Genomic DNA, 12,838 nt, shown 5'->3' with positions numbered 1-12,838 from the left:
TTAGAATCACTATAACCCTCCAGTACCACAGGATACCCAGTATAGTGAAGCCCCAATTCCACAGTACCTTTCAGATAGCGCATTACTCGCTCAAGCGCACGCCAGTGATCATCTCCCGGATTAGAGGTAAATCGGCTCAACTTGCTCACAGCAAAGGAGATATCAGGCCTAGTTGCACTAGCCAGGTACATCAACGAGCCAATGATTTGGGAGTATTCCAGTTGATTCCTAGCAATTCTCTTGTTCTTGCGAAGCAACAAGCTAGGATCATAAGGTGTTGGAGAAGGCTTACTATCAATGTAGCCAAAGCGATTCAAGATCTTCTCCACATAATGGGACTGCAAGAGCGTAATCCCATTCTCACCTCTAATTAGCTTAATGTTTAAGATAACATCAGCTACTCCCAAATCTTTCATATCAAAATTTTGAGACAAGAATGATTTAACCTCATTTATCACCTCAAGGTTTGTCCCAAATATCAGTATGTCGTCAACTTACAAGCACAAAATAACTCCCTCACCCCCACCATGGCGATAGTACACACATTTATTTGCCTTATTGACTGCAAAGCCTGCAGATGTCAATGTTTTGTCAAATTTCTCATGCCATTGCTTAGGAGCTTGTTTCAGACCATACAAAGACTTCAACAATTTGCACACTTTGCCTTCTTGACCTTCAACTACAAACCCATCAGGTTGATCCATATAGATCTCCTCATCCAGCTCTCCATTAAGAAAAGCTGTCTTAACGTCCATTTGATGAACGAGAAGACCATGTGAGGCTGCTAGGAAAGTAGCACACGAATTGTGGTCAATCTAGCAACAGGTGAGTAAGTGTCAAAGAAATATTCGCCTTCTTTCTGAGTATAGCCCTTAGCAACAAGCCGAGCCTTGTACTTTTCAATAGTACCGTCAGGCCTAAGCTTCTTCTTGAACACCCACTTGCACCCCACAGGTTTACACCCATAGGGTCGCTCTGTCACCTCCCAAGTCCCGTTAGCGATAATGGAATCCATTTCACTACGGACAGCCTCCTTCCAGTAGTCTGCATCAGGAGATGCATATGCTTCTGAAATTGACTTAGGAGTGTCATCCACGAGGTACACAGTGAAATCATCACCAAAAGACTTAGCCGTCCTTTGTCTCTTACTCCTTCGAGGAGCTTCACTGACATCCTCCTCAGAGACAAGTTCATGTGTATGTTCAGTTTGTTCTGGTGGTGTGATTGAACTGGGAATTATTTCAGATGGTTGGTTCGAACCACTATGTGTATCCTTCATTGGGAAAAAGCTCTCAAAGAAGATAGCATCACGAGACTCCATAATTGTACCAACATGCATGTCCGATACCTCGGATTTAACTACTAAAAATCTATAGGCAATGCTATGATGAGCATATCCCAGAAAAACACAGTCCACAGTCTTAGGTCCAAGTTTGCGCTTCTTCGTTATTGGTACATTGACTTTCGCCAAGCACCCCCATGTGCGCAAATAAGAAAGTGATGGTTTTCTACCAATCCATATCTCATATGGTGTTTTGTCCTTATTTCTGTTAGGAACTCTGTTTAACACATGATTTGAGGTCAACAATGCCTCCCCCCACCATGCCTTAGGCAGTCCCGCGGTGTCCAACATGGCATTCACCAAGTCAGTCAGTGTGCGATTCTTCCTTTCAGCAATCCCATTAGACTCGGGAGAATAGGGAGGCGTCATCTCATGTATGATGCCATGTTCCTCACAGAATAAGTCAAACTCGTTCGAGAAAAACTCTCCACCATGATCAGACCTAAGCCTTTTTATCTTTCTGTCAAGTTGATTTTCAACTTCTGCCTTATAAATTTTAAAATAGTCTAGAGCCTCGTCTTTCGTTTTCAACAAGTACACATAGCAAAATCTAGTAGCATCATCAATGAATGTCATGAAATATCGTTTTCCACCCTTCGTCAACACCCCATTCATTTCACAAAGATCTGAATGTAGGAGTTCTAGTGGTGCCAAGTTTCTCTCCTCGGCAGCCTTGTGAGGCTTGCGAGGTTGCTTTGATTGCACACAACTATGGCACTTAGAACCTTTGACAATGGAAAACTTAGGAATTAAACACATGCTGGAAAGCCGAGACATCAAGCCAAAATTAATATGACATAAACGTGAATGCCAAACATTAGCCTCATCATCCACACTGCCACAAATATGGTTCACAGACTTATTGCAGAAATCAGAAAGGGAAAAGCGGAACAGGCCTCCGCACTCATAACCTTTACCAATAAAATATCCATGTTTAGACACGACTACTTTATTAGACTCAAAAACCAACTTAAATCCGTCTCTAGTCAGACGGGAGCCACTAACAAGATTCCTGTCGATAGAAGGGACATGCTGCACGTTCTTCAGCTGCACGATCTTTCCCGAAGTAAACTTCAGATCTACCGTGCCAACACCATGAACAGAAGCATGTGACCCATTCCCCATTAGGACGGTGGAACCCCGTGCGACCTGATAAGAAGAAAACAATGAGATGTCAGCACAAACATGTACATTGGCCCTAGTATCAACCCACCAATTAGTAGATTGATTAACTGAAAAAACAGTAGGTAAATTACCATACCCGCTTCCATCTCCAGTGTTGCCAATGGTCACATTAGCAGACTTAGAAGTCTGCCCTGCAGGTGCCTTCATCCCCTTGCGCTGTGGACACTTCCTAGCCAGATGACCAACTTGGCCACACACAAAGCAAGTCCTCTCATCCTGATTAGGATTGTTGTTGTTCTTCTTCTGCTTCTTGAAGTTGGTGGTCTGCTGAGCTTTGTATTTCCCCTTGCTCTTGTTCTGGGCCTTGTGCACAACATTGGCACTGGACTGCCCACCATCGCCCTTAGACGCGGCATCTTTTTCCCGAGCTTTCTCCTCAACATTAAGAGACGCAATCAACCCCTCAACGGAGTATTCCTGTCTCTTGTGTTTGAGTGCAGTACCGAAACTCCTCCAAGATGGAGGTAGTTTTGCAATAATGCACCCGGCCACAAAGTTGTCGGGTAAGACACACTTAAGGAGTTCGAGTTCCTTAGCCATGGTTTGTATCTCATGAGCCTGTTCGACTACAGAACGGTTGTCAGCCATTTTGTAGTCATGAAACTGCTCCATGATATACAGATCATTGCTAGCATCAGTAGCACCGAATTTAGTATTCAGTGCATCCCACAACTCCTTAGCGTCGGTCATATGCATATACACCTCGACCAGACGATCGCCAAGAACGCTAAGAATGCATCCCACAAAGAGAGTAGTGGCTTCCTCGAATTGCTTCTGCTGTTCAGCAGTAAGAACTCCTTCAGGTTTGCCAGTACTCACCCAGAAGCATTTCATAGCTGTCAGCCACAGAGTGACCCTGATCTGCCATCTCTTAAAATGCACACCGGTGAATTTATCCGGCCTCAGTGCATCGACAAAACCAGCCATAGTAAAATCACAGTGCCTATAATAAGGTTTTTGGATTGTTGAGATTATAGACATATAATGATTTAATCTATTCCATAAATAAATCATGACATTACAGATGAAAACTAGCATGAACGCATCATTAGATCTACACATGTAAACTACACAGTATAACATGAACAGATCAAATATGCGCAACATATTGAACACGTACCAAGGTGACGAAAAGACCGGCTGCTTGGTCGAAACTTTTCGCAGGTGTCTACGAAGGCACGAAACACGCGAGCGAAGAGGAAGGCGAGCCGTCGCGAACGAACAGGGAGCAGTCGCGCGAAGCGCTTCCCAAAAACCTTATTGCCGCCTTCTCCCGGTGCAGGACGTCAAAGACAGAGGTTCCGGAGACCTGCTCTCCCGATCGCTGGTGCACGCCGGCGAGCGGGATGGAGTAGTCTACGAGCGACGGCGCAGTACAGAGTAGGAGGCAAACCCTAGATTGATTTTGCGTGTGCTGCGTGAAGACGGCAGGTCGGTTTATATAGAGAAGGGTCGCTTGATCAGGGCGCCCGCACGATCTCTACTGCGCGTAACCGAACCGGATAAGTCGCGCGTAACTTATCCGGACTCCACGCCGTTTGCACGCACCGGATTTTTCGGAACGTTTCCAAAACAAAAACGAATCCGAATTTGCAGCAAAACAAAACTGCAAAAGGAGGCTGCATCTGCGCAAGGGTGAGGAGCCAATTTTTCGGACCATTCGACGCGTACGTCGTGCACGCGCGCCGCCTGCCCTGCCAGGCCAGGCCAGGCCAGGCGAGCGAGTGCGCGCGTGTGTTTCCCCTCTTCTCTCCACCACACATGCTTCAAGTGACTAGGAGGGCATCCTCCCTTTTAATAAGGTCCCCCTCTCCTAGAATAAGCAAGGTGGTACTAAACTCCACATGCATGCCATCCCATGAGGTGGGCTTTTGTGATTTTCCAAAGAATTAATCTTCGAGTGGGCTAAGACCCATTCATTAATTCCAATAACATATTTCATAAAATTTTTTGAATAAGACGAGCAGTCAAATATGTTCTACTATAGTAGCTAAATATTTAGAAACGGTGGGAGTACTACTATAGTAGCTATAGTAGCTAGAGTAGATGTGTTGACAAGGGATTGAGTGAGTGCGTTGTAACGGTGGGCATGGAGTGGCCTTGTAGCTAGGCTTATCATGATGATTGATGATATCGGAGTAGAATTTATCATCAAGGCCCAATTAAGGGGCAGGGCTCGATCAGCTGTTTGTGTAGTTGGAGCGCGCGGTGGAAGATGAACAAGCTCAGCAACCTAGCTAGCTAGTCGTATACCGATCGATCGATCGATGAATATGGAGTCCCTGGCAGCAGGAGCATGGTGGGTGGTTGTGCTTCTTCTACTCGTCCTTACAATTGTGGCCTCCTGGTACCGGTCATGGTGGAAGACGACCGAAGCGGGGGGGCCGCTGCTTCCTCCTCCGGCAGCTGGTGCAGGTCCATGGTGGGTGTGGGTGTGGCAGTGGCGGGAGACGGCGGCCTTCCTGGCCTCCCATGGCAGCGGGCGGGGATTCTACCACTTCGTGCAGGAGCGCTACAAGTTGTACAAGGGGGAGGGGGAGGGGGAGGCAACCTGCTGCTTCCGCACCGCGCTCATGGGGCGCGTCCACGTGTTCGTGTCCGCCTCCCACCCCGCCGCCTCCCAACTCCTCACCGCCGAACCTCCCCACTTGCCCAAGCGCTACGCCCGCACCGCCGCCGACCTGCTCGGCCCCCACAGCATCCTCTGCTCCACCTCCCACGCCCACCACCGCCACGCCCGCCGCGCCCTCGCCACCACCCTCTTCGCCACCCCTTCCACCGCCGCTTTCGCCGCCGCCTTCGACCGCCTCGTCATCCGCCACTGGACTACGCTTCTTCCGCCTCATAATCAAAACCAAGTCGTCGTGGTGCTGGACGCCGCTCTCCACATAAGCTACCGCGCCATCTGCGAGATGCTGCTGGGCGCCGGCGGCGGAAAGCTGAGGCCGCTGCAGAGCGACGTGTTCGCCGTCACGCAGGCCATGCTGGCGCTGCCGCTGCGCTGGCTGCCCGGCACGCGCTTCCGCAGGGGCCTGCACGCCAGGAAGCGCATCATGGCGGCGCTCAGGGAGGAGATGGCGGCCAGAAATCACCATCACCATCACCATCACCATCACCACGACTTGCTCAGCGTGCTCATGCAGAGGCGGCAGCTTGGCCATCCCGACGCCCTCACTGAGGACCAGATTCTGGACAACATGCTCACCCTCATCATCGCCGGCCAGGTTACCACGGCCACCGCCATCACCTGGATGGTCAAGTATCTCAGCGACAACCGCCTAATCCAGGACAAGCTACGGGTCAACTATCTTCTTCTTTCTTTCTTTCTTTCTTTCTTTCTTCAAATTTTCAATTCAATCAATACACTTACATAACATATAGGAGTACCTCACATACATGGGCATAATTAATTAATTAATTGTACTGTGCAGGCAGAAGCATTTCGGCTGGAGCTTAAGGGTGATTATTCTCTTACTATGCAACACCTAAACGCCATGGACTATGCGTACAAGGTAGGTACTCCTTCTCCCCTGCATCCCCTTGCTAATTGGAGTAGTACTAGCAAGCTTCTTAATTAATTATTCCTACTTCTTACTGTAAAGCTTAACTTCAGCTGTGAGTACATAATATTTCATCAGGCAGTGAAAGAGTCGCTGAGGATGGCCACTATAGTTTCCTGGTTTCCAAGGGTGGCGCTCAAGGACTGCCAGGTTGCAGGTGACTGGAGTAGTATCTTACAGTATACTATTATTAATGTCTTGCTCAATACGAATTCAAGGAAATTAATTAAGCTTATACTACTACTCTCTCCGTTTCACAATGTAAGTTATTCTAGCATTTCTCACATTCATATTGATATTAATGTATCTAGACATATATATTTATTTAGATTCATTAATATTAATATTAATATTAATGTAGGAAATACTAGAATGACTTATATTGTGAAACGGAGAAAGTAGTACACTTGACATGCTGAGTAATTTTGACATTGCATGTATGTATATACAGGGTTTCACATAAAGAAGGACTGGATTGTAAATATTGACGCCAGGTCTCTCCACTACGACCCGGATGTTTTCGACAACCCAACGGTGTTTGATCCTTCTAGGTTCGACGTACGTACGAATTTCTTTACTTGCTTGGTTGCCTCTACATTTTTCTACTATCTGAATCTGAATTAAGCAACTGTTGTAGTGTCTGCAGGAAGAGGGAGAGGGAGATGATGCGAAGCTTGGGCGTGCACAACCACAGAAGAGGAGGCTGCTGGTATTTGGAGCAGGCGGGAGGACATGTCTGGGGATGAACCACGCCAAGATCATGATGCTTATCTTCCTACACCGCCTTCTCACCAATTTCAGGTAGGTTAGGTACTGGAGTACCAGAAACCAGATGATGCTCTCTATCTCGTCGACTCTTGTAATCGATTACAACAACACTGCTGTGCTGATTTCAGATGGGAGATGGCAGATGACGATCCAAGCCTTGAGAAATGGGCAATGTTCCCCAGGTTAAAGAACGGATGCCCCATTCTGCTCACACCCATCCACAATTCTTGATAATGTTCCAGATTAATTAGATTCTTCATGATGACTTGTGGACCGTGGCTGCCTAGCTACTTTATCTGTTTAATTAGTAAGGTAGTATTAACAAAAACTGCTGTCAATTTATTCGAAACTAGCGGTATTGTACTGTAACTAATAGCCTAGAGATGGAATTCGGAGGAAGGATATTCCTTTGTTATTTGTAATAAATAAAAAAGACCTGCTATCTGGAGTAGATGTATCAAGACTATTCATGGTAAATTTGCAATCGGTGAGGAAGAAGAAAGAAACAAATAGTTGGACACGTGACGATGGTGGCGGAGGAGAAGAGGAAGCATAGCAGGGTGCGGGACGCCCATGGCCAAAATAAACAGAGGATTTTCAGTATTTGCCATCCGATTCAGAGCACTTTCATGATATGCTATTTAATTCGTACCACTTTTGACTTTGCTACTAAAACTGCAAATTTCTTCAATCCATATCACTTCCATCATTTAGTGTCAGTTCTCTGTTCTCACACGCCGACGAGTTCATTCGTCCACCACGAAAGGAGCTCCTCTGACTTAAAGTTAGAAGGATATGAGTCCTTGACAGGTGCGGCCCACCTTTATAGGCCCACATGTTAGAGATGCATGTCCCTTTGACTTAAGTTAGAGGAGCCTTGTCGGTCCACCACACACCAACACTGGTAGGACAGACAACAATCCTCCACACCGCCTGCGAGAGGGTCCTCTTCCTGTCTTCCTGGCCATCAAGGAGGAGAGAATCAACTCCACATCTTCTCGGGTGACCTCTTTGATAGCTCCTTCGGCGAGGGATGGGTGGGCGGAAGTCAAGGAGGCTGTTCTTGAAGACGGAAAAGAGAAGTAGGGGCCGGCTCGACCTCGACCCGGTGTTGCGATGTCGTCGCGAGCATGCCGGTCTGTCTCCTCCGAGAGCTCCACTGTCTCCACTTCAAAAGCCATCAACGAGGAGGAGCCCAAGAGCGATGTGGAGGAGTATGAGGAAGAGGAGGAGGTGGACCAGTGGGTAGAAGTGTGCTATCTGGAATGGAGGTTGATGCGAAGGGGATCTGGAAGTGGGAGCCAGACTTTTGCTACTGTCCCCATCTTGGATGCTCGCGAGAATGTGTGGGAGTTGGTGGTGTGCGACACGACATTGTCCCTCTAGTTCACTTGCTTCTTCCCCAACACCTCCATCAACAACGTCACCCTCCGCATGCGTACTCATCTTCATCACTACCGCTTGAGCTCAAGTTTTGCCGCCACCACCGCAGCACCCCCTTCCCATCCCCGCGGCTCCTCACACTCCTGACACGACTGGGCTTTCCTGCAGATAGCTCATGAGCTCGAACTCGCCGGCTCCCTCACCTACCTCCTCTTCTCCCCCGTCGTGGACCACTGGAGCCACCTCATCACTGACCTCCCACCACCATTACCACCTCCCGTGGATGGGCTCGCTGGCCGCCGCCCCTCTCCCCACTGGAGGAGATGGGAAAGAGAGGGGGGAGGTGGAGAGATGGGGAAGAGAGGGGACAGGTTGGGAGGAAGTCCACTTTAAATTTTAATTTTCTGATTGGTATGCCACGTTAGTGAAACCAGTCATCCATAATACCATGAGACTGACTTGGAAGGTTTTTCCAAAATGGGGGGGAGGGGGTGAAGATTGCTGGTATTGCGGTTTAGAGATACCATTAAACTCGACGTAAAATAAGGGATAATAAGTGGACTTATCACTGTGAGTAATACTAGTAGTAATGAGAGTTGGGCTTGGGCCGCCCTTTTCTACAGTACTACGATATATGGGCCCCTGCTCACACAGTACATAGAGAGACGATTATGATAGGATAGGAGAAACAAGTTGTACGCCACGCCGCAGCCGCACAAGACTTGATCCTCTTCTTCTTCTTCTTCTTCCTCCAGGCTCCAGTGGCGATGGCGACCATGCTCTGCTCCTTCACGCCCGCCACCAGGGCTCCGCTCCTTCGCACTTCCTCCTCCTCTTCCTCTCTCGGCTTCGCCACCTCGCAACTCGCCGGCCTCAGCCTCGGCCTCTCCGCCGCAGCCACCACCGCGCCCTCCGCCGCCGGTCCCAAGCTCCACCCCATCCTCGCGCGTACGTCATCTGCCTCCTCCTTCTTCTCTCTGTTTCGAGCCATCCACCCGCAGATTGACATTACAGTTTTATATTACACCACCAATGTCATTTCTGCTACTATTAAAGTTGTTACTTTATCCTTCGTTTTTTTTTTGCGCTATCCAATACTCCACTGTATATATACTACTACTAGAACCAGATGACCTATTTGTTAGTAATTGATTGCTTTAATCTCTCGAAAATAGACTAGCTGTCAATCTATTACCATAAACTCAGATCTTTCTTTGTATTTTTAAGAGAATGGAAGCTTTATTGAATTTGGTCGTTCTTTGCACCATGTCAGTGCACAACCAATAGATACCACACAACAAGAAAAACAGAACTAACTCAACGATTAAGGACCTAATATCGGAAGACTAGGTTGCCGCTCATGTGCCTGGGTAAAAAAAAAAAACCTTGACCACATGCTCCAAATGAAGACAAGCCGAACAGACAAAACCCCTGTAATCTGGCTTCTTGAGAATAATCCATGATCGGAGCCAATGTGTGATCAAGAAAATAACCTGCAAAGAAGAAGAAACAATTTTCCTGTCAAAAATCACATCATTCCTTTATAGCCAAATAGCCCAACAAGTCAACTCCTAGTAGAAAAGGAGGCCTAGACTCTTTGTTTTGTCGCAAACTCCATTGTCCAGACATATGTGACACACTCCTAGGTGAAGAAATGTTCGATGCAATCTGGATTAAAGACCAAACTGATCGGGCTAGCCGACATTCAAAAAATAAATGCTTTATCGTTTCTTCCTTGTGGTAAAAACAATAGGTCTTATTCCCTTTTCAATTCCGTTTAGCCAGGTTATCTTTTGTTAACACCACCCCTCGACATAAATACGATAGAAACATTTTCACTTTGAGAGGGATTTTTAACTTCTAGATATGTTTGTTAAAATTGGGAACTCTTGTATGTGCAAGATAATGAGTTTTAACCAAGAATCTTCCATCAGGTGTTAGATTCAATTTAAAGTCATCTTTCTCGTGTGACAACACTATATTAGCAATGCGTGGAAAGAGATGATTCCACGCCACTAACTTAAGGCCAATAATATCCTTGCGCCAAGTGAAATTTAACAGGGTTGTTTAGAATATATTTGAAATGGTTGCTTGTTTATGTCTGACAACCATCTCTTTGTTTCTCTAAGACATAAGCAGAGCTTCTTCTTCTTACTAGTGTATATAAGAAAGAAGGGGGAAAAGAAAAAATATAACTATTCTGGCCATTTCAAGTTATAGTTTTAGTTTTATTCTAAGTCAACCATTCATAACTTTAACTATCAATTTCTTATTTAAAAAGATAATTGTGACTTATCAATTTCTAGAAATTTGTAAAGTTTAACAACATGTTAATTGTACTATATATTATGAAGGTACTTTTCATGATGCATATATAAACACATAAATATTATGATATTAAATGTTTGGCTTATGATAAAGTTAAGGACAAGTAATTTAAAAGGGTGAGATTATACTTTATCTTTTGTTTGCATGATGCCACAAATTATAGAAACTAGTAGTAGTAGGAACAAGATGGCGTGTATGGTGATGTTGTTGTATGATGTGGGGGTGGGTGACTCAGGCCGGATATGCCCCTTCACGGACAAGAAGACCAACAGGGCGAACAAGGTGTCCTTCTCAAACCACAAGACGAAGAAGCAGCAGTTTGTGAACCTGCAGTACAAGAAGCTGTGGTGGGAGGAAGGCAAGCGCTTCGTCAAGCTGCGTCTCTCCACCAAAGCCCTCAAGACCATCGAGAAGCATGGCCTCGACGCCGTCGCCAAAAAGGCCGGCATCGACCTCAACAAGAAATAAATCAAATCATCATCATCATGATGCATACATACATGTATTCTCTCATCAATTGCCGCTGTGCTGAATAGACCAGAGCTGTATGTAGTCCATTATTAAATCCATTCATCTCGATGATGCAATTTATTGTAGAGTACTACAGTATGCATTCATCGGTGGTGGTGGCCGGCTTCGTTTCCTTAAATTTCCTTTTATCCCGTGTTGCTGCTGCAAGTCCGGCTCGAATTGTTTGCTACTAGTGTTTCATTTCGGTCGAGTTCCTAATTAATACTGTATGTTGGTTACGAATTATAAGATGGATGGATGTAACTTGAGCAGCATCAGGTCGTGCAGTTGGCATCTTGCGCTTTTCACTTTAGAGTGTCTTCCAGTCTAAGCTGAAATTGATTAATTATTTTATTTCCTTTTTGGCTATTGATATTTAATAAGAGCCTAAATGAAAGAATTAACTTGTACAAAATTGAAAAGCTGTTTGTTTTGTACAAAAGGAACTCCTACGCCAATATTGATTGTTCTACTGCTATGGCCTGTCTGGTTTGAGATAGCTGAAATTGATGGATTGTTTTATTCCCCTTTTTAGCTATTGATATTTAATAAGAGCCTAAATGAATAATGAACCCCTACAAAATTAGAAGGTTGTTTTTTTTCTCTCTAAAAATGTAGAGACGAGAAAAAGGTGTTGAGTTGTAGACGTGGAGCAACCCGGCAGCTCCACACACGCGCAACCTCTGTCTGTCTCAAGGACTGCCAATCCCTCGATCCCCTCTTCCTCAGTCCTCACTACTAGTCTCACTAGTCGACGTCTCCTCCCAAGTCCAAACGGTGCCATTGAGATCGAACTCGAAGAGAGATACTAGTAGTCGATGAGTATGGAGATATCCATGGAGAAGAATTTGGAGAAGCGGTCGCGCAAGAGGAGCAGGTACCTCTCCCCTCCCTACACCTTCCCCTTCACTACAGTCACTGTCCAAGACGACGTGTCCGTATCCGATTCCGATCAGTCGGAGGACCTCACCAATGTCGCCGTGGCGGACATGCTGTCGGCGCTCCACGCCGCCGCGCTCTTGGACATGGATGCTGCCAATGTCCACCTGCTCCGCCGCTTCTTTACCCTGCACAAGACCACCTCCCCTTCTTCCTCCTCAACCCGTAAGCAACTTCAATCCATTATATTCATTCTAGTACAGTATATACTAGCATAGCATAGGATATCTATCTCTTCTTCTTGTACTCTTTTATCTTGAATGCTGCTGCCTGAGCCTCATTTATTAATGCAGGTATCAACGCTCAAGCTGAATTCAATCCAAGCAGCAGCCGCCAAAAGGAGGAGGAGACTACTAGTAAAACCAAGAAGAAGAAGAAGAAAGAAGCAGCAGCAGCAGCTTCTACTCCAACAACAACAATCAGGCTCCCACTCACGGATGTTAGGAACAATCTCCAGAAGATGATCTCCTCACTGCTGGGCCGCTCGCCTACAGCTACTGCTACCGCTAGCCATGACCATGGAGCAAAGCTTGCGCTTGCGGGAGAGATGCGAGGCCTTTTGGCCAAAGTTGACAAGATGCTCTCTGCCACTACCCCTGCCAATCGCCACTAAGCTCCATCTGCTTCCCCACTGTGGAGTACTCACTCCTCCTACCTTAGGAGTATCTACTAATTAAGGTAGCTAGCTGCTGCTAATCTCCGCATCATCTCATGTTAACCACTCCACTTGTTAATGTATGGCTCTAGAGTTGCATGAATGTATGGATCTATGCTTATATGCACCTCCTCACTAGTCTGCCTCTAATTTATCTCTTGTTCGTTT

The 12,838-nt window shown here is 46.3% G+C and overlaps 3 protein-coding genes and 1 long non-coding RNA gene across 9 annotated transcripts; 3 read left to right on the top strand and 1 right to left on the bottom strand.

Moving 5' to 3' along the window:
- Positions 1 to 2,118: 2,118 nt before the first annotated feature.
- On the bottom strand, positions 2,119 to 3,194 carry LOC136356713 (uncharacterized). Its single transcript, XR_010741639.1, has 2 exons — positions 2,604 to 3,194; positions 2,119 to 2,491 (listed from the first exon to the last, which is right to left on the bottom strand). It is a non-coding gene; the product is annotated as an uncharacterized lncRNA (long non-coding RNA).
- Positions 3,195 to 4,577: 1,383 nt separating this feature from the next.
- On the top strand, positions 4,578 to 7,332 carry LOC4337528 (abscisic acid 8'-hydroxylase 4). Of its 6 annotated transcripts, none has more exons than XM_015784025.3 (6): positions 4,578 to 5,826; positions 5,959 to 6,039; positions 6,166 to 6,244; positions 6,539 to 6,645; positions 6,734 to 6,888; positions 6,984 to 7,332. In XM_015784025.3, the coding sequence occupies exons 1-6, from the start codon at positions 4,795 to 4,797 to the stop codon at positions 7,084 to 7,086; spliced, it is 1,557 nt and encodes a 518-aa protein (XP_015639511.1). In that variant the 5' UTR covers positions 4,578 to 4,794; the 3' UTR covers positions 7,087 to 7,332. The 6 variants fall into 6 exon arrangements, 2 of the variants coding, with proteins under 2 accessions (XP_015639511.1, XP_015639510.1); XR_010741398.1 differs by having other exon boundaries at positions 4,584 to 5,826; positions 6,539 to 6,638; XR_010741399.1 differs by having other exon boundaries at positions 4,584 to 5,826; positions 6,166 to 6,348.
- Positions 7,333 to 8,962: 1,630 nt separating this feature from the next.
- On the top strand, positions 8,963 to 11,351 carry LOC4337526 (large ribosomal subunit protein bL28c). The gene is made up of 2 exons (XM_015784023.3): positions 8,963 to 9,186; positions 10,802 to 11,351. Exons 1-2 carry the CDS (start codon positions 9,006 to 9,008, stop codon positions 11,032 to 11,034), a joined length of 414 nt encoding a protein of 137 aa, XP_015639509.1. The 5' UTR covers positions 8,963 to 9,005; the 3' UTR covers positions 11,035 to 11,351.
- A 452-nt stretch (positions 11,352 to 11,803) lies between these two features.
- On the top strand, positions 11,804 to 12,824 carry LOC9268312 (uncharacterized). The gene is made up of 2 exons (XM_015784022.3): positions 11,804 to 12,180; positions 12,309 to 12,824. Exons 1-2 carry the CDS (start codon positions 11,895 to 11,897, stop codon positions 12,626 to 12,628), a joined length of 606 nt encoding a protein of 201 aa, XP_015639508.1. The 5' UTR covers positions 11,804 to 11,894; the 3' UTR covers positions 12,629 to 12,824.
- Positions 12,825 to 12,838: the final 14 nt, after the last annotated feature.

Source organism: Oryza sativa, chromosome 5 (genome assembly GCF_034140825.1).
Source record: "Oryza sativa Japonica Group chromosome 5, ASM3414082v1".
Lineage (NCBI taxonomy): Eukaryota > Viridiplantae > Streptophyta > Magnoliopsida > Poales > Poaceae > Oryza > Oryza sativa.
Note: the sequence above shows the minus strand (reverse complement) of the source record. Positions and strands in the feature narration are given on the sequence as shown.

Bases quoted from the DNA above. Each gene is read 5' to 3' on its own strand.
- LOC9268312 (XM_015784022.3), top strand. From the start codon at position 11,895: ATGAGTATGGAGATATCCATGGAGAAGAATTTGGAGAAGCGGTCGCGC. The intron at 12,181-12,308 runs GTAAGCAACTTC...TTATTAATGCAG, and splicing joins CCCTTCTTCCTCCTCAACCC to GTATCAACGCTCAAGCTGAA.
- LOC4337526 (XM_015784023.3), top strand. From the start codon at position 9,006: ATGGCGACCATGCTCTGCTCCTTCACGCCCGCCACCAGGGCTCCGCTC. The intron at 9,187-10,801 runs GTACGTCATCTG...TGGGTGACTCAG, and splicing joins GCTCCACCCCATCCTCGCGC to GCCGGATATGCCCCTTCACG.
- LOC4337528 (XM_015784024.3), top strand. From the start codon at position 4,795: ATGAATATGGAGTCCCTGGCAGCAGGAGCATGGTGGGTGGTTGTGCTT. The intron at 5,827-5,958 runs GTCAACTATCTT...TGTACTGTGCAG, and splicing joins TAATCCAGGACAAGCTACGG to GCAGAAGCATTTCGGCTGGA. The intron at 6,245-6,538 runs GTGACTGGAGTA...ATGTATATACAG, and splicing joins CAAGGACTGCCAGGTTGCAG to GGTTTCACATAAAGAAGGAC.